Raw genomic sequence first — 21,154 nt, forward strand, 5'->3', positions numbered from 1 at the left:
GTGGAAAAATGACAGGCTGCAAACATGAATGCATTCTGAGCATTGCTCAAAACAGGGCAGCCATCAGGGGGGGGGACTGTGGGAACTGGTGTCCCGAGCCCTTTCAGAGAGGGGGGCCCACCCATGGCTCCTACCGCTAATACCTGGAGAGCTGCACCAGGCTGTGGAGCAACAGCAGGCTGATGCCCGGAGAGGACTTCTTAAAACAAGCCTTCTCTATGCATAAGCTTTCTGTGAACCATTCCTGTAGGTCCGCAATGCTCCACCTATATGCAACGTAACACTGTATGACATCTTATAGGGTTGGAGCGGTGTGGCAGAATCTTTTTTGGGGGCGCGGAGGGGCCCAGTCTGCAAAGTCAGTCCCGGGCCCCACAATTTCTGATGGCAGCCCATCAGCAACTCATTTTGTTCTGCCTATTTCCAGATCGACAATGATAGTAAATTCTGAAGGGGGCTCTGATTTTAGCACAGATTTGCACCCTTAAGTATCGGCAATAGCCTATGGTCACAGACAGGTCCAAACTATCTTTATCACGTACAATTAAGAGGTCACTAAACTATTTATAATAAAATAAATTAGACTTCATCTGCAGGCTACATCATTCAAGTATATAAAAACAACAGACACAACTGTATGAATACTATAAATTGATATCATATGAAATGTAACAGTGCAATTTGCCTTTGTACACACGTGTATTAGCTCTAAAGCTAAATGGCATATATCCATTTACATTGGAGCATTTTTCTGTCAGATTAAGGGGCAGGGCTTATAGGGGGAAGATATCCTTGAGCTTTAACACGCAGAGCTATAAAATTTTAAGCCCATTTCCTCCCATGGTAAACCCATGGTTAACGCGCATTAACTCACAGGTACCGGGTTAAGCGCCTGGTGCTACAGTATGAGTTAACATGGTCATGGCAGCCACAGTAAGGGCAAAAAGCCCTACTTAATGCTGATTTCTGTTTGCACCTCAGGAGGGCAAAAACTCTTTAAGTGCAGTCTCCAGGCTTACCGCCTACTGCAATTGAATAGCCCTGGGCACTTATTAAATATGTCCCATGTCAAGTGATCAAGAACAACAAGAATAACAGGTAACACTGGTTGTCGCATACATTTGGTGCATAAAAAAATGTAAAAAGACGTAATGTAAATGTTTAGCAACATCAAGAGGGAGAATTTTAAGCATTTTCGAAAAAGGACAAGCAGAGGTGTAGTCCCATAGCAACTAATCAGATTCTAGTTAGAAATGATCTAGTACATTCTATAAAATGATAGCTACAACCCGACCACACCCAATAAATCTTCTCAGAAGAGTCACTTATAAACCTTAAAAAGTACAGCAGTGTAATGCCTCTACTATTATCTACTGTAGTTCATTTACTTTACTGCCCAGGAATATCAGCCTGGGGATAGCTTTGTGGGTTTCTGGATACAAACAAAATCATTATTGGTTAAAAGATCAAAAGATAAGTTTAGGAGAGTCCAAAATACTTACACTTTTACATCGCTGTCTTTATTTATGTAAATGCTAATGTTTCTCCTAAAATATTCAGTATAGATTCATATATTGGCTACAAAACAGCATGAGAGTGAGGTGATATCACGGCTACATCACATGTACCAAAATTCAGTATTCCATAAAAGTGTAACCGTAGGTGGGAAATGTTTCTTGAATTGTTCCCTCTTTCACCGCTTTGTGCCGGAATTTATTAGCCCAAGTAATTTACTGCCGACAAATTGGTCTGCTGGGGCTATTCAATTACAGCCCTTGCCAACTTGTGATAAGGCTGCAAGCAGCATTTAATGCATATTTTTGTTTGAGTCTGAAGGAGGTTTGAACAGAAATCCACTGTAAGTGCACTTATCGTGGGTATCCGAAGCTATGGGTAACCAGGCATTAGTGTAAAATTTAGCATGCAAGAAAAAGGGTCTGTAATTGAATAGCCTCTGGTGTAAAAGCCGGAAGGCTACCACCCATTTTCCCACATGGTAAATTACTGCAGCTATAATTGAATCTGGCCCAATGAAATTCTTTTCTACTGCCAAATGAAATATCTTTTTGCTTGCTGGTGCAAAAGTAGTCACACTCATGCATCTATTTCAGTGTTTTGCAAGATCCCTGATATTTCCTGCCAACAAATGATGCGCAATCATGTTTGCATCCCACAGACGCCACACATCCTTCCATCATACTGGATGCCAATGCCTAAAAGTAGGTGCATGATGTTGCAATAGTGTATTTGTGCTGAGTATTAGCCCTTTGGATGGTTTATAATGGTCCTCGTTATGTTATATAGAATGTAATTGTTAGATCTTGCTTGTGATTAAAGAGAGTAAACTAAGACAGTCAGCACACCTGTCATCCGGGAAATGAATGACTTGTCCATTAATGTTTGATAAGGAAGAGAGCACAGTAAAAAGGGGAAGAGGTTATCATTATTACAGCATGCCCAGGGTCCACAGTGTTCCTAGTTATTGTCTGTTTTTTCCTGTGTCTCACCTCTTGCATACGATCCTGGACTTGCTGCAAAGATGAGCTTGACCCACGGATTTTGTCCTCAGCCTCCTGGAGGGCTTTCTTTGCTTGTCTTATATTCTCTACCACGCCATCAACATTATCTTCAACATCTTTAGCTTTCTTGCTAAAGGATAGAAATGAAAAGAGAATTTCAGAAGTATTTATTCACAACTCTTATATCACAGATGCATATACGGGATCAGTATGTGACCCTGGCGACCGGGATCCTGGCGGTCATTATACCGACGTCGGGATCCCAGTCATTAGAATGCCGGCAGGGGGACGAGTTCAGCGAAGCCCCTTGCGGGCTCGGTGGTGAGCTTAGCTCGCCACAGGTTCTATTCTCCCTCTATGGGTGTCGTGGACACCCACAGAGGGGGAATCACCTACCTCACCTGTATTCCAGTGGTGGTAGGGGAGGCAGATATAACGTGCAGAGAGAGTTAGATTTGGGTGTGGTGTGTTCAATCTGCAATCTAAATTGCAGTGTAAAAATAAAGCAGCCAGTATTTACCCTGCACAGAAACAAAATAACCCACCCAAATCTAACTCTCTCTGCACATGTTATATCTGCCTCCCCTGCAGTGCACATGGTTTTGCCCAACTGCTAACAAAATTCCTGCTGCGATCAACTCAGAATTACCCCCATGGTTTTTCCCAACTGCTAACAAAATTGCTGCTGCGATCAACTCGGAATGACCACCATACAGCAGTGATATGAGATATACAGCAAGCAAGCCGAACACCGGAATCCCGACAGCCGGTATATTAACTGCATCCCATAAAAGTATATACATGATTTAATATGTGGAATAACATAAATAGTGTCACAATGCAGCATGCTACAATTGTCATGACGACCGCAGAGGCACACTATCATTCCTATTTAAAGTACAGTATAATCTCCTATGGTAAAAATAAAGCTAATATATGAGAGTTAGCTGGAGTATATTGCAGCTTTATCAAGCATAGTTGTATTATTTGATACTAACCCATCATCTAAAGCACCTCTTTTTACATTGTCCAATAGTTAAAACAATTGCTACAATAAAATGGTGACAAATAAAAATAAACATTATTTTTGTTATTATTATTAATAATAATAATAATAATAATAATAATAATACCCTGGCTTATATTTCCATTATATGTCCTATGACCAGGATATAATACATACCTGGCTTCCTCCGCCTCACTCTGCAATTTTTTTGCTCTGGCAATATCCTCTTTTGTCTGGGACAATACCACATCCACATTTGGCAACTTTGCTGCGATACTGCGAATTTCATTCATCTTCCTCTGGAGAGAGGAGGCATCAACAGGTAGTTTTAGGGACAAAACATACTCGCTGACCTCTTGGATAGTGGCAGGATCAGTTGATGGCTCTGGGAACAGAAACATTCAATATTGTATCACCCATAAGTTTTAAATATGGAAAGAAAATGACGAGGACTAGGAGTAAAGGTTGTTATTACAGTGATACATATTATACAATACCAGGTTCTTTGTGTAAATAATACCAACAGCTTTCCCAACCACCGTTTCTTGTTGCTTGATTATTTTGAAATTGTTATATTATGTAATACTGCAACATTTTAATTAATAGTTGAATGGAAAAGAATACTGATCACTTCCTGTTATGTTTTCTACCTTGAAAAACCACACTACTGGGGGCTTATTTACTAAAGTTCGATTTACATACATTTTTACCAAATCCGTGAAAATTGCTCTCATATGATGTTGGGTTTCAGGGGCTGAAAAACACATTTACTGTAGTAACAGATGATTTTTAATTAATTTTTTAATGTTAGTAAATGTGTGTTTTACTTTTATCCCTAGAACTATTCGACAAAAAATTCTAAAAAAAATTCCTTTAGTTAAAAATGTCCCCGTTTTCAAGCCTGACACAGAGTCATTTTAAAATATATCCCATCAGCACCATTTCAAAATGTTTAAGCTTTTAATTCTTATACAGTTGTTTATTTCACTCCAAACTGTGCTTTGGGCCAAAACGAGGTTAGTGTGACCATTATTATAAAGTAGTGGATTATTTATTTAACTTTTTCACTTTTATTCAGCTCCTTGTCTGCTGGTTTACTGAAGTACTCATAATCATACAATGTAAGGAATATTTCTGATTTAGAATTATCAGCATAATTCAAAGGAAGCACCTTACCCTAAGTTTTCTTTACAGCTTGTCAGAAGAACAATCTGAAACTATGCAAAGTACAGTACTCACCATAGACGTTTCTATAATGGGTGTAGTGTGTGTGGTGCACACAGGCCCCTAGGTCCGGGGGGTCCACAAAGCACCCATATAGTATACTTACCCCCAGAGCCAGTCCTAGCCAATTTAATGCCCTAGGCAAAATTTTGGCTGGTGCCCCCTAGCACCGCCGCTAGTTCTGCATCTGACCCAGCTACACTCAGGCAGTGGGGCCCACCGAGGGGTTACCTTGTGTTCCTGTGGGCCAGTTCAACCCTGCATAATGCCACACAGTAATGCCCATAATAGTGATAATACACATAATTCCACACAATAATGCACCTTACACATACAGTATGCCCCACATTAGTAGCACTAGTAGCTTTTTCTTTTTATAAAACTTACTTTTGCTTGCTGGTGTGCTTGCAGTCAGTGTGTGCGCCCATGAGGCTCCCTAGATCCGTGACTGCATTTTGTGAGATGGGGGTGGCAGGATGGGTGAGTGCTTGCGTTCGCACCTGTTAAAAGGGCACCCGTACAAGGGATGTGACCTCACAGGGTATGCCGTCCTTTGCAAGCCTCATCCTTTATTTTAGCTTGCTGGTTGGACACAGATGGCAACAAAGTCCAGATACTGCCATACTGGCTGGTTATACAAAAAGACCAGTATCAAACATGTAGCAACTGTCCATTCTCTTTACTGTTCAGTGTGTTTGCTGGTGTCTGTTACTCCCGGCAACTGCATGCCCTTTATTTTATACTGTGGGAGCAATATGCTCTGCTCTCCAGTCTGACGCGTCTGAAAGTCATGCTGCACTGACGTTTCATATAGAAATAGTGCAACACAACTTACTGACCACGTTACAGTGCTGGATGACAGGGGAATTTTACGTCATGGACTGACTGAGAAATAAAGTGTAGGGAGAACACTGCCCATGTTATATCCCTGCAGACACCTGGGGTTTGCACAGGGATCAGGGACACAAGATAGCAGGGTCCCCCTCCTCCATGTGTACAAGCAGTATAGGCAATGTCAGATTTATGTAGAGCAGTCTTCCAAAATAGTACACATGTGGTATCATAAGGAGCCATCCAGTAATAACCTTATATAGTCAGTGAAAATGTCACAGGTCCAGGAATTGCAGTTACTGGGATTCTGCTGTCTGAGTTCTCACAAGTCAGGGGGATTCAAGCATGTCGGATGGAGTTCATGGGACTGTCTGCATTCTATTTGACAAATGTAAACAGCAGTGTATACAAGTACTGATTGAATACATTTAGAAAGTAACAGATAGTTTGCAGACTGTCCCTCTCAACATGAGATACTGTAGGGACATGCTTGGACGACCCTAAACATGCTTGGATGCCCTAGGCAAATGCCTAGCCTGCCTATAGCTAAGGCCGGCTCTGCTTACCCCTCCGGAGTCCCGCGATTTCTGAGTGATTTCCATGTGTACTGGAGTTGTCCCCGGGAAGAAGGCGCAGGCGCCATGTTCCCGAAGACCTGCACATGCGCAGTAGACTCTGGCATTATGCCAGAGTCTACTAGCTGCCGGAGAGGAGGGGGGCGTTAACTGAGGCTGCACGTGGGTCCCCTCCTCTCTTAAAATGCCCCTGGCACTCACAAATGTAATATTGATTATCTACTATACTCCATACTTGCCTACCTGACCCTCTCCATGAGGGAGAAAATGCTCTGTTCCTGGACTTTCCTGGTAATGTATGATTGCCATCACCTGTGGTGAAACACCTTTCTTATCAATTAACTAGTTCACCACAGGTGATGGCAATCATACATTACCAGGAAAGTCCAGGAACAGAGCATTTTCTCCCTCATGGAGTGGGTCAGGTAGGCAAGTATGCTATACTCACTATATACTACTATTTGCACAAATACAAACACAACAATTTATATGCTTTACACTTAGGTAATAGCTTATACACATCCTAGTTTTTAGGAATATCTACTATTATAAACAAACTGTGGTTAACCTTGTAGAATTCTAAATGTATCTGATAATGCACATGATGTAACAGGAAACAGGTCACTAAAGGCAAGCTGTCTGCAGTTTCAGGAACATCCTTTCTTTCGTTCCAACTATTTCTCTAACGTCCTAGTGGATGCTGGGGACTCCGTCAGGACCATGGGGAATAGCGGCTCCGCAGGAGACAGGGCACAAAAGCAAGCTTTTAGGATCACATGGTGTGTACTGGCTCCTCCCCCTATGACCCTCCTCCAAGCCTCAGTTAGGTTTTTGTGCCCGTCCGAGCAGGGTGCAATCTAGGTGGCTCTCCTAAAGAGCTGCTTAGAAAAAGTTTTTAGGTTTTTTATTTTCAGTGAGTCCTGCTGGCAACAGGCTCACTGCATCGAGGGACTTAGGGGAGAGATTTTCAACTCACCTGCGTGCAGGATGGATTGGAGTCTTAGGCTACTGGACATAGCTCCAGAGGGAGTCGGAACACAGGTCACCCTGGGGTTCGTCCCGGAGCCGCGCCGCCGATCCCCCTTACAGATGCTGAAGATCGTGGGTCCGGAAACAGGCGGCAGAAGGCTCTTCAGCCTTCATGAAGGTAGCGCACAGCACTGCAGCTGTGCGCCATTGTTGCTACACACTTCACACTGAACGGTCACGGAGGGTGCAGGGCGCTGCTGGGGGCGCCCTGGGCAGCAATATTTAATACCTTTTATTGCAAAGAATACATCACATATAGCCATTGAGGCTATATGTATGTATTTAACCCAGGCCAGATATCTCAAAACCCGGGAGAAAAGCCAGCCGAAAAGGGGGCGGGGCTTATTCTCCTCAGCACACAGCGCCATTTTCCTGCTCAGCTCCGCTGTGAGGAAGGCTCCCAGGACTCTCCCCTGCACTGCACTACAGAAACAGGGTAACAAAGAGAAGGGGGGCATATTTTGGCGATATTTATATATTTAAAGCGCATATAACAGAAACAACACCTTTTAGGGTTGTTTATATACATTTTATAGCGCTTTTGGTGTGTGCTGGCAAACTCTCCCTCTGTCTCCCCAAAGGGCTAGTGGGGTCCTGTCTTCGATAAGAGCATTCCCTGTGTGTCTGCTGTGTGTCGGTACGTGTGTGTCGACATGTATGAGGACGATGTTTGTATGGAGGCGGAGCAATTGCCGGTAATGGTGATGTCACCCCCTAGGGAGTCGACACCGGAATGGATGGCTTTAATTATGGAATTACGTGATAATGTTAGTACATTACAAAAGTCAGTTGACGAAATGAGACGGCCGGAAAACCAGTTGGTACCTGCTCAGGCGTCTCAGACACCGTCAGGGGCTGTAAAACGTCCCTTACCTCAGTCAGTCGACACAGGTACCGACACAGATGAATCTAGTGTCGACGGTGAAGAAACAAACGTATTTTCCAATAGGGCCACACGTTATATGATCACGGCAATGAAGGAGGCTTTGCAGATCTCTGATACTGCAGGTACCTCAAAAAGGGGTATTATGTGGGGGGTGAAAAAACTACCTGTAGCTTTTCCAGAATCAGAGGAATTGAATGACGTGTGTGATGAAGCGTGGGTTAACCCCGATAGAAAACTGCTAATTTCAAAGAAGTTATTGGCATTATACCCTTTCCCACCAGAGGTTAGGGCACGCTGGGAAACACCCCCTAGGGTGGATAAAGCGCTCACACGTTTTATCAAAACAAGTGGCGTTGCCGTCTCCTGATACGGCTGCCCTCAAGGATCCAGCAGATAGGAGGCTGGAAACTACACTGAAGAGTATATACACACATACTGGTGTTATACTCCGACCAGCAATAGCCTCAGCCTGGATGTGCAGTGCTGGGGTAGTGTGGTTGGATTCCCTGACTGAAAATATTGATACCCTGGATAGGGACAGTATTTTATTGACTTTAGAGCAATTAAAGGATGCGTTTCTTTATATGCGAGATGCTCAGAGGGATATTTGCACTCTGGCATCGAGAGTAAATGCGATGTCCATATCTGCCAGAAGAAGTTTATGGACGCGACAGTGGTCAGGTGATGCGGATTCCAAAAGGCATATGGAAGTATTGCCATATAAAGGAGAGGAATTATTTGGGGTCGGTCTATCGGATCTGGTGGCCACGGCAACTGCCGGCAAATCCACTTTTTTACCTCAGACTCCCTCCCAACAGAAAAAGACACCGTCTTTTCAGCCGCAGTCCTTTCGCTCCTATAAAAACAAGCGGGCAAAAGGACAGTCTTATCTGCCCCGAGGCAGAGGAAAGGGTAAGAGAGGGCAGCAAGCAGCCCCTGCCCAGGAACAGAAGCCCGCCCCGGGTTCTACAAAGCCATCAGCATGACGCTGGGGCTTTACTAGCGGACTCAGGAGCGGTGGGGGGTCGACTAAAGATTTTCAGCAATCAGTGGGCACGCTCACAGGTGGACCCGTGGATCCTGCAGATAGTATCTCAGGGTTACATGTTGGAATTCGAAAGGTCTCCCCCTCGCCGGTTCCTAAAGTCTGCTTTACCAACGCCTCCCTTAGAAAGGGCGACGGTATTGGAAGCCATTCACAAGCTGTATTCTCAGCAGGTGATAATCAAGGTACCCCTCCTACAACAGGGAAAGGGGTATTATTCCACACTATTTGTGGTACCGAAGCCGGACGGTTCGGTAAGACCTATTCTAAATCTGAAATCCTTGAACCTGTACATACAGAAATTCAAGTTCAAGATGGAGTCACTAAGAGCAGTGATAGCGAATCTGGAAGAAGGGGACTTCATGGTGCCCCTGGACATAAAAGATGCTTATCTGCATGTCCCAATTTACCCCTCACACCAATGGTATCTCAGCTTCGTCATACAAGACTGTAATTATCAGTTTCAAACGCTGTCGTTTGGTTTGTCCACGGTACCTCGGGTCTTTACCAAGGTAATGACCGAAATGATGGTTCTTCTACGAAGAAAAGGCGTATTAATTATCCCTTACTTGGACGATCTCCTGATAAGGGCAAGGTCCAGAGAACAGCTGGAAGTCGGGGTAGCACTAACCCAAGTAGTGCTTCAACAACACAATTGACACCGACAACACGTCTGCTGTTCCTGGGAGTGATTCTGGACACTGTTCAGAAAAAGGTGTTTCTCCCGGAGGAGAAAGCGAGGGAGTTATCCGAACTTGTCAGGAACCTCCTAAAACCAGGAAATGTGTCAGTACATCAATGCACAAGAGTCCTGGGAAAGATGGTGGCTTCTTACGAAGCAATTCCATTCGGCAGATTCCACGCACGAATATTTCAGTGGGATCTGCTGGACAAATGGTCCGGATCGCATCTGCACATGCATCAGCGGATAACACTGTCACCAAGAACAAGGTTGTCTCTCCTGTGGTGGTTGCAGAGTGCCCATCTGTTAGAGGGCCGCAGGTTCGGCATACAGGACTGGGTCCTGGTGACTACGGATGCCAGCCTACGAGGCTGGGGAGCAGTCACACAGGGAAGAAACTTCCAGGGTGTATGGTCAAACCTGGAGAAGTCTCTTCACATAAATATACTGGAGCTAAGAGCGATCTACAATGCTCTAAGCCTGGCGAAACCGCTGCTTCAGGGTCAGCCGGTGTTGATCCAGTCGGACAACATCACGGCAGTCGCCCACGTAAACAGACAAGGCGGCACGAGAAGCAGAAGAGCAATGACAGAAGCTGCAAGGATTCTTCGCTGGGCGGAAAATCATGTCATAGCACTGTCAGCAGTGTTCATCCCGGGAGTGGACAACTGGGAAGCAGACTTCCTCAGCAGACACGACCTTTACCCGGGAGAGTGGGGACTTCATCCGGAAGTTTTCCACATGATTGTGATCCATTGGGAAAAACCAAAGGTGGACATGATGGCGTCTCGCCTCAACAAAAAACTGGACAGATATTGCGCCAGGTCAAGAGACCCTCAGGCAATAGCTGTGGACGCTCTGGTAACACCGTGGGTGTACCAGTCAGTGTATGTGTTCCCTCCTCTGCCTCTCATACCAAAGGTACTGAGAATTATACGGAAAAGGGGAGTAAGAACAATACTAGTGGCTCCGGATTGGCCAAGAAGAACTTGGTACCCGGAACTTCAAGAGATGCTCACGGAAGATCCGTGGCCTCTACCTCTAAGAAGGGATCTGCTTCAGCAGGGACCTTGTATGTTCCAAGACTTACCGCGACTGCGTTTGACGGCATGGCGGTTGAACGCCGGATTCTAAAAGAAAAGGGCATTCCAGAGGAAGTTATTCCTACCTTGATTAAAGCTAGGAAGGAAGTGACCGCACAACATTATCACCGCATTTGGAGAAAATATGTTGCGTGGTGTGAAGCCAAGAAGGCCCCAACGGAAGAATTTCAATTGGGTCGATTCCTACATTTCCTGCAGGCAGGATTGTCTATGGGCCTAAAATTGGGGTCTATTAAAGTTCAAATTTCGGCCTTATCAATTTTCTTCCAGAAAGAATTGGCTTCAGTGCCTGAAGTACAAACTTTTGTCAAGGGTGTACTACATATACAGCCCCCAATTGTGCCTACAGTGGCACCGTGGGATCTAAACGTAGTTTTGGATTTTCTCAAATCTCATTGGTTTGAGCCTCTCAAATCGGTAGATTTGAAGTATCTTACATGGAAAGTAACCATGCTACTGGCCCTGGCTTCAGCCAGGAGAGTTTCAGAGTTGGCGGCTTTATCGTACAAAAGCCCATATCTGATTTTCCATTCGGACAGGGCAGAACTGCGGACACGTCCTCATTTTCTCCCTAAGGTGGTTTCGGCTTTTCACTTGAACCAGCCTATTGTGGTGCCTGCGGCTACTAGCGACTTGGAGGACTCCAAGTTACTGGACGTTGTCAGAGCATTGAAAATATATATTTCAAGGACAGCTGGAGTCAGAAAATCTGACTCGTTGTTTATCTTGTATGCACCCAACAAGATGGGTGCTCCTGCGTCTAAGCAGACGATTGCTCGTTGGATCTGTAGCACAATCCAACTTGCACATTCTGTGGCAGGCCTGCCACAGCCTAAAACTGTTAAAGCCCACTCCACAAGGAAGGTGGGCTCATCTTGGGCGGCTGCCCGAGGGGTCTCGGCTTTACAACTTTGCCGAGCAGCTACGTGGTCAGGGGAGAACACGTTTGTAAAATTTTACAAATTTGATACTCTGGCTAAAGAGGACTTGGAGTTCTCTCATTCGGTGCTGCAGAGTCATCCGCACTCTCCCGCCCGTTTGGGAGCTTTGGTATAATCCCCATGGTCCTGACGGAGTCCCCAGCATCCACTAGGACGTTAGAGAAAATAAGAATTTACTTACCGATAATTCTATTTCTCATAGTCCGTAGTGGATGCTGGGCGCCCATCCCAAGTGCGGATTGTCTGCAATACTTGTACATAGTTATTGTTACAAAAATCGGGTTATTATTGTTGTGAGCCATCTTTTTTTAGAGGCTACTTCTGTGTTATCATACTGTTAACTGGGTTCAGATCACAAGTTGTACGGTGTGATTGGTGTGGCTGGTATGAGTCTTACCCGGGATTCAAGATCCTTCCTTATTGTGTACGCTCGTCCGGGCACAGTACCTAACTGAGGCTTGGAGGAGGGTCATAGGGGGAGGAGCCAGTACACACCATGTGATCCTAAAAGCTTGCTTTTGTGCCCTGTCTCCTGCGGAGCCGCTATTCCCCATGGTCCTGACGGAGTCCCCAGCATCCACTACGGACTATGAGAAATAGAATTATCGGTAAGTAAATTCTTATTTTTTCTGATAAAATCATGCTCAGTCCAGCTTAATGTGTACGCTAAATGAATAGTGAGAGTGAAGAGTCATTGGGAATGCCGTTAGTACATGAATGAATTCTGTGTGTTTGCAGACTTGTTATACATTGTGCATGGTCCACCTAAAAATTCACTTATCCTCCAAAGTGCAATTTGCATGAGTAAAATGTGTTCCATAAAAGCATAGCAGACCCAGTGTCTACTAGCTGAGAGAGGGTGCAAGAATTTTGTGAAGTGTAAATCACCGTCTGTCCCAGTAAGAAATGCCCTCTCCTATCTTTTACTCAGAACTTTGTAATTAACACCCTCACTGCCCCAACTACTCTGATTGGCCATTAAACATCTGCAAACGCTGCCATATGTTTTGAACAATCCATGCGTTGTGATGATAATTTAGAGGCACATATCAGGGTACACTGCACCCTCAAGCAGTTCTTTGTGCTGCATCTCAGACATTATGCATACTGAGGCTCATTCAGGTGTGGTTGTTCTTGTTGCTGTAAGTGCTATCTTTTGCCGTTCGCAATTGCGAATATAAGCGAATATGGCAGAAGCTAACCCGAGCATAGGGATACCCACTGCTGTTGCATCATTTCAATCCAACATCATATGATTGCTGATACATCGGTACCATTGTCACAAATCGTAACATGTGGCAGAGTCTGAGTACATGCAGGCTGAGCTGCTCTCCCGGGGCGCAGGAAGCTCTCCAGTAGCAAGTAAGATCGCAACTGATATTTTATGCACACCCAAAAAATGCCATCTGTACTTGCACGGCACACCTGCATTTAGCCGACCACTTCAAGCTACCAATCCCAAACGCTGTCTTCCTGTCACTCATTTTGCAACTAATTCTTCGTTGCAACCACTATAGCAATTCAATTACTGGTCCTGCTCACTGCAGCTCAGACGCATGTGCAGTAAGAAAAGATAGGGGGTAATTCCAAGTTGATTGCAGCAGGAAATTTTTTAGCAGTTGGGCAAAACCATGTGCACTGCAGGGGAGGCAGATATAACATGTGCAGAGAGAGATAGATTTGGGTGTGGTGAGTTAAATCTGCAATCTAAATTGCAGTGTAAAAGCAAAGCAGCCAGTATTTACCCTGCACAGAAACAAAATAACCCACCCAAATCTAACTCTCTCTGCAAATGTTATATCTGCCCCCCTGCAGTGCACATGGTTTTGCCCAACTGCTAAAAAATGTCCTGCTGCGATCAACTTGGAATTACCCCCATAGACTGAAGTGCGTACAATAGACGTTTTGCGACCCCACCTGAATGAGCCTCATTGTAAGTGAGGCCACCCATATGTGCATATGCTTGTGCCAGGTTTTCAAATTCCTTAGTTGGGTATAGTGAGAAAAATGTACAGTTTAAGATTATATTTGAAGCCCCGGATTGCATATAGATATACTCCCATTAATACCTAACTTAGATGATCTACACAGTATAACATTGTCAGTACTAATTTTTACCTCTTACTGTCATATTTAAAACTGTATGTAATCCCTTCTACTTTCCAATTCCCCTTCACACAATGTCCTGTAGGATCACAATGTACTGGAGAGGCTGCCAGTACGAGCATCAAAGCTCATTTGAAGATCATATGATCTGACAGTAATACCTGGAACACCACTGATCTCCACTCCGTCAAATTGTTTTGTTTTTTAATATGCCACAAAAACATATTAGTTTGGCAATAACTATACTTCATGTTATAAGTCTGTAGGCCCAAAATAACATGTACCAAGTGCGGCAACATACACAAAAATCTGATGAACTGGAATAACAGATTCTATTATACTATACTAACTGGAATATATGAGCTATCACTTTTTAGAAATGATATTTTCTCTAGGGACACATAAGCAATGTTCCCAGTAAATTGATAAATCTATAAAAAGGAGTTAAACAGACAATTTAAGGAGGATGCTATCCTGAAGAACTCCTTTTACAAAGTGCAGGATGTTTTTCAGCTCTAGTTTTAAACACTATCGGTCAAATGTAATGCGGTGCGAGTTTGCACAAATGTGTGAGTTTAGCGCCAATCAAGGCAATAATGGAGGAAGAAATTCCCATATTTGTCTATGCTGGGAACCTGCGATCTACCGCAGACCGCAAAAGGTTAATTGAGGTCACTCTTGGGGGTGACCTCAATTAACCTTGCCGACTGCGGTAGACCGCAGGTTCCCAGCAAAGGCTATGATGGGGATTTCTTTCTCCATTATTGCCAATGCGCTCCGCTTGATTGGCAGGCCGGGCGCACACAGCCAATCAGGAGAGCGCTATGACGTGGCGCTCCCTGATTGGCTGGCAGGTCCCCATGTGACAGGAGTCACGAGGGGTCCCCAGGGGTCCTGGCATTCGGGGAAAGGGGGTCCATGTGTACACATGGATCCCCTTAAGTTAAATGGACCAGTTTTTTTGCGGTTTTTTTTATTTTTTAACCCCCGGGTTGCCTACATGGACTGAAGAGGACCAATCTACACCGGAGTAGGTGAGAATTGGATTTATTAAAGTTATACTGTCACGGTGTGAGTGTCGTGTCTTTATTGGTATATGTATTTTACAGCTGGAACTACAAGTACCAGCATGCCCTTTAATGCACTGCATGCTGGTACTTGTGGTTCTCCAAGTACCAGCATGTGGGGGATGCTTGCTGGGACCTGTAGTTCCACAGGTAAAAGACAATATACATTTTTAATTTTACACAATGGCTTTCAGCCCACCACCCACAGCCCAGGGATGGCGGGGACCGCTCCAGGCTTCATCCCTGGGCCTTGGGTGTCTGGAGGCAAGGATCCCTTTATTGGGGGGTCCCCACTCCCCCAGGGAACTCTGGCCAGGTCTGGCTAGTAGTGGGGGTGATGCTGCGGCCACAGGGACCTGTATAAAAGTGTCCCCGACTGCGGCATTACCTCCTTGGCTAGTGGAGCCCGGTGCTGGTTATAAAAATACAGGGGACCCCTACATCTTCCCCCCCCATATTTTGGAACAAGGACCAGACCAAGAGCCCAGTGCTGGTGTTTAAAATATGGGGGGGACTCTAGTCAATTTTTTTCCTGTATTTTTGCAACCAGGACCAGCTCAAAGAGCCCGGGGCTGGTTATGCTTTTTGGGGGGAACTGCACATTTGTTTGTTTTTTTACTTTTTAACTATTTCCTTACTTTTTCTGACAGAAGCATGCACAGATCTCACTGTTCTGTGCATGCTTCTGTCAAACTCGCACAATGTAATGAAACTCACATTACATTATTTGAGTTAAACCACTAGGTTTCTGGTCTGTTTTTTCGCCAGACGTCGCTTGCAGGTAGAGTTTTTTTACTAAAAACTCGCACTGCATTACAGTTACGAGTTGCGGTGCCAACTCACACATTCTCAAAGTGCGAGAGGGTGCGGGTTGGAATGTTCCTAAAAACTTGCACCGCATTACATCCGGCTCTTGGAGAGAGATAACATACCAACCAACCAGACTCTGTAATTTTTCAAACCCAGCCTGTAACATGGCAGTTGGGAGTGGATTGGCTAGTACTTAGGGGTCTATTTACTAAGCCTTGGATGGAGATAAAGTGGAGGAAGATAAATTACCAGCCAATCAGCAATTAACTGCCATATAACAGGCTGGGCTTGAAAAATTACAGTTAGGAGATGGTTGGTTGGTAACTTTCATTATTTACAAATGTATAAATACATTTTTAGAGTAAAATAAACAATGAAACTGGGTTGTTCAACCCCAGAAACATTGATGAAAAATAACATAGGATTGGGAGTCTTTGCATATCTACAATCACTGTTACAACTGTTGTAAAACGAGATACCAAACATGAGAAAAAAGGGCTTCAGGCTCGGTAGTGGTCCTTGGCAGTTTGCAGCTCATGAATATTTTCGATCCTACTCCCCTGCTTAGTACATATGCTCCTAAGTGCCAACCAGTCAGCTCCTGTTATTTTACAGGCTTTTCTTGAGAATGACAGTACTTTATGTCTCTCCAAGGTTTGATACATCTCCCCCACAGTATCTTACAAACTCACACATATGTTACAACTATTTGACCGTTGGCTGAATAGTTTTAACACATGCTGTCATCAATCAGACCATATAAAGCAGGCATTTCCAAACTGCGGCCCTCCAGCTGTTGTGAAACTACATATCCCAGCATGCCCTGACACAGTTTTACTGTCAGAGAATGCTAAAGCTGTGTCAGGGCATGCTGGGATGTGTAGTTTCTCAACAGCTGGAGGGCCACAGTTTGGACATGCCTGATATAAAGGCTTTTAGAGATGTGGGAGGGGGGCATTATCTAAGCTAGGGTGACCATAATATCCCTTTAATCTGGGACACCTATGATTTACACAGGTTCTGTGGCTGGCTGAACTCTAGTCTGAATTTCACGTGGTTTTAGCCAGCCACAGAACCTGTGTAAATCATAGGTGTCCCAGATTAAAGGGATATTATGGTGACCCTAAATCTGAGCCAGAGTTACCAATTTATTTTACTCTAAATCATTTAGAGAAAGTAGTAACTACCAAGCGCCTCCTGTTGTTATGAAGAGATCTTGATCAAAGTAATCCCACAAATGCTGTCCTGTTATTAATATAATAAGCTGACATTGTAAAAACTCATCAGCTCAGCTTGTTGCTCAGACATATGGTCTGATTAAGGATTCTCCTCAGGCAGCACCTGAACCTGGAGCACGTGGGTCCGACAGATTATGATGTCTGTAGGACTCAGACAACCAGTGCACTGCTAGTGTCTGATTAGTGCAGTGCCATAGGTGCGGAGGAATACTGGCCCTCATTCCGAGTTGTTCGCTCGCAAGCTGCTTTTAGCAGCATTGCACACGCTAAGCCGCCGCCTACTGGGAGTGAATCTTAGCTTAGCAAAATTGCGAACGAAAGATTCGCAATATTGCGAAAAGACTTCTCTGTGCAGTTTCTGAGTAGCTCGAGACTTACTCTTCCAGTGCGATCAGTTCAGTGCTTGTCGTTCCTGGTTTGACGTCACAAACACACCCAGCGTTCGCCCAGACACTCCTCCGTTTCTCCAGCCACTCGTTTTTCCCAGAAACGGTAGCGTTTTTTCACACACTCCCATAAAACGGCCAGTTTCCGCCCAGAAACACCCACTTCCTGTCAATCACACTCCGATCTCCAGAACGAAGAAAAAACCTCGTAATGCCGTGAGTAAAATACCAATCTTCATAGCAAATTTACTTGGCGCAGTCGCAGTGCGAACATTGCGCATGCGCAGTTAGCGGAAAATCGCTGCGATGCGAAGAAAATTACTGAGCGAACAACTCGGAATGAGGGCCACTGTCTGGAACTGAAAATAGCCTACCAGTAAATGTTTTGTATTATCTATTTTTAATTTTTATTAGTAAATTGTACCTAGGTTGTTAGGATGATTCACTGATACTTACTGTTTATATTGTGATAATGCTCTGTAAACATTATTTTAAATTGCAATGTAATTATTTTTCATTAAGTACTTTTATCATCAACACTTTAATCTCTGTAAAGGTGTGTACACACGGTAAGATCTTTTCTTCCGATTCTGACTATATAGTCAGAATCGGAAGAAAAGATAGTGCAGATCGCAAGGTGACAGTCACCTTGCGATCCTGATCCGATGCCGATGCGCGGCCCCGCGCGGTCGGCATCGGCCGAAAAAATAGGCTGTGCAGGCAAGTCAATCCTGACTATCTCTATAGAAGAGATAGTCAGGATTGACACTTAGCCAAAATCGCACAGAACCAGGATCGCAAGCACACTCATTATGTGCTTGCGATACTGGCTAAGTGCCGACCCGGCCCCCCGTCGCACAGTGAGAATCGGATAAGTCCGAATCTCACCGTGTGTACACACCCTAACACTGGCTACTACAGCAACTGTTTTCTCAGTTAAATGTACCTGTCTCCTAAACATAATGGACCTCATTTACACAGCATAATTGGTGATGCCATTATATTGTGCAAGTGCACTGTGATTTCCGTCACACTGCATGCATTGATGGTGGCATTCTAGGAAGAGTAGAAGTTTTTTACCAATGGGAGAGAGGGCATTCATTGCAAAGTGTGGAGGAGGAGCACAAATATACAGAACTTTACAAAGTAGAGCACAATTTAGAGCAGTGGTTCTCAATCTCGGTCCTCAAGTACCCCCAACAGTTCATCTTCTCCAGGTCACCTAGCAGTTGAACAGGTGTATTCATTACTCACTGACACATTTTAAGAAAACTCACAGGTGGAGCAAATTATTTCACTTGCAATCCTGTGAGGAGACCTGGAAAAAATGAACTGTTGAGAGGGTACTTGAGGACCGAAGGTGAGAACCACTGATCTAGAGCAGGCCTGGCCAACCTGTGGCTCTCCAGCTGTTGTGAAACTACACATCCCAGCATGCCCTTCTACAATTTTGTTAATAGGAAATGCTAAAACTGTGGCAGAGCATGCTGGGATGTGTAGTTTCACAACAGCTGGAGAGCCACAGGTTGGCCAGGCCTGATCTAGAGCATAATAGCAGTTTCGTTGTTGTCAGGACAGATAAAGGCAGGTGGGGGTCCAGGTTTCGGGCGCTGTTTTGCAATGCAAAGTAGTGGTGTTAGAGCATCGACCCCAAACCACCCCCCATCCTGCTCGTGGAAGACTGCAGACTGCGGGTGGGACACCTGGGAGGTGTGCAATGTGGGGGGCCCCGGGACAGCCGCCCCTCCCTTAATCCGGCTATGCTTGTTTTGCAGAGGGGATACATGACCTCATCCACAGGCCAAAATTATTATTTTGTTTTGCTGTTGCAGATTGAGTCTCATCCTATACATTTAATGGGATGGATTTTGTGCGAATTGCACTTCCAAAGAGGAACGCACTTTACCCAATGTACAGATTTGTCTTCATACACAGGCTCTAGTTGTGGCAAATGGCCCCACTCAGGCGACTCAGAGACACCAAGAGTCTTTTCCATTTAAAATGTGCATCTTAATTACGTAAATATGATGTGTAACACTTTGATATCTGTGTGCGACCGAGTCTGTATACAAAGTGCTATAATCTAGCATTTTCCGGTAGATTCCCATATGCGCTCATTATGAGGGAAAAAATGTAACACGAGGTGTGATAATAAAATGGTAGGTGATGGGATTTTTTTTTGCACAGTGCATCTCTGCTAATTTTTCTTTCTCCACACTGCGCACACTTTCTACACATCAAGTGCAATATGTGAATGAAGTCCAGTGTCTGAACCGGAACATATCCCTCTATTGTACCAATTTCCAAGCTTCCCCCAAGGCCCTTACAGTAATGAATTTGTTCTCACTGCTGAACATGTTTGGAGGTATGTCCACTGAAATGCAGAGGTCTTTTTATGGGGAGGGTGCTTAGGAGTGGTTTAGCGACTCAGAAAGCCTATGCGCAGCCGCAATACCGCTCTCCAATTTGTGTGCCTGTTGCCTCAATGCTGGGAGGTATGTCACAATTCAATCTTTTATTTTTTCAATTGGGTTATGGGTCGTTGGGTTGACATAACTTAGGTCGACAGACATTAGGTCGACCACTATTGGTCGACATGCACTAGGTCGGCAGGGTCACTAGGTCGGCATGGTCATTAGGTCAACATGTACTAGGTCAACAGGTCAAAAGGTCGACATGAGTTTTTAAAAATATTTTTGGTGTCGTTTTCTTCGTGAAGTGACGGGTAACCCCAATTAGTGCACCGTGTCCCCTCGCATGGCTCGCTTAGCTCGCCATGCTTCGGGCAATGTTACCGTTCCCAATTGTAGTCCATGTGGATTTAAAAAAAAAACTCATGTTGCCCTTTTGAACTGTCGACCTAGTACATGTCGACCTAATGACCATGTCGACCTAATGCATGTCGACCAATAGTGGTCGACCTAATTATTGTCGACCTTAGTGATGTCGACCCAATGACCATATCTCTTCAATTCAGTGGGCAGTAGTAGCTAGTGACCTCACTGTGTAAAGCGGCTCAGTAATAGCTTCTCGCTAGCTGGCTGAAATCCAATGAAATGGGTGGCCCAATATGAGTAGTGCAAGTGGTGGATACAATTTATGGGCTAGCATCTGACGTAATTCAGATAATGCTATTAATAAAAACAGTATATAATAGTAATCTACTGTAAGGCCTATGTGTGTAAATGTTGAGTGATTTACAGATATCTCACCTGTCAAGAAGTCTTTGACTTGCTGTATGAACTGTCGGGTGCTTCCTATATCCTGTTCCATGCGATTCCTGGTCCTGGTCACTTGTTCTGTCAGATGCTGGGCAGAATCTTTAATCTGATTAGCTGTTTTTTCTGCTTCTCGGATCTATTAAATAGATATGACTGGATTTCTTTTTTCCATTATAGACAATTTAACAACTATTAATTAGTGTGCAATTCGTTAGATGGGGGCATAGAAATAAGCAATGTACGTTATGGGATATTTCTCCACTTGCCTTTTTTAAAAATGCCCTACTTTTTTTTTTTACATTTTAGAAATACCTGTGTTTAATAAATAAGCTTACATTATTAGTAGTCATTTACTGTACATGCAAAATGTACCAAAACACTGTGCTAAATGGTATATACAAGTTCAACTGGGTTAAAAAGGACAGGTTTTGATGTAAGAAATGATGCTGATGATGTAACTTCTGACAATCTTATAGGGAATGCAA

At 44.3% G+C, this 21,154-nt stretch overlaps 1 protein-coding gene across 2 annotated transcripts in view; it reads right to left on the reverse strand.

Moving 5' to 3' along the window:
* The window catches only part of LAMB3 (laminin subunit beta 3), a 111,932-nt gene that overhangs the window by 13,473 nt on the left and 77,305 nt on the right, over nt 1–21,154 (reverse strand). For both annotated transcript variants that reach the window (XM_063955338.1, XM_063955337.1), the window contains 3 exons: nt 20,661–20,805; nt 3,703–3,910; nt 2,508–2,649 (listed from right to left, as the gene is read on the reverse strand). In XM_063955338.1, the coding sequence (XP_063811408.1) occupies nt 2,508–2,649; nt 3,703–3,910; nt 20,661–20,805 (495 nt within the window). The remainder of the gene's footprint in view (nt 1–2,507; nt 2,650–3,702; nt 3,911–20,660; nt 20,806–21,154) is intronic.

The sequence above is a fragment of the Pseudophryne corroboree genome, chromosome 2 (assembly GCF_028390025.1).
Source record: "Pseudophryne corroboree isolate aPseCor3 chromosome 2, aPseCor3.hap2, whole genome shotgun sequence".
Lineage (NCBI taxonomy): Eukaryota > Metazoa > Chordata > Amphibia > Anura > Myobatrachidae > Pseudophryne > Pseudophryne corroboree.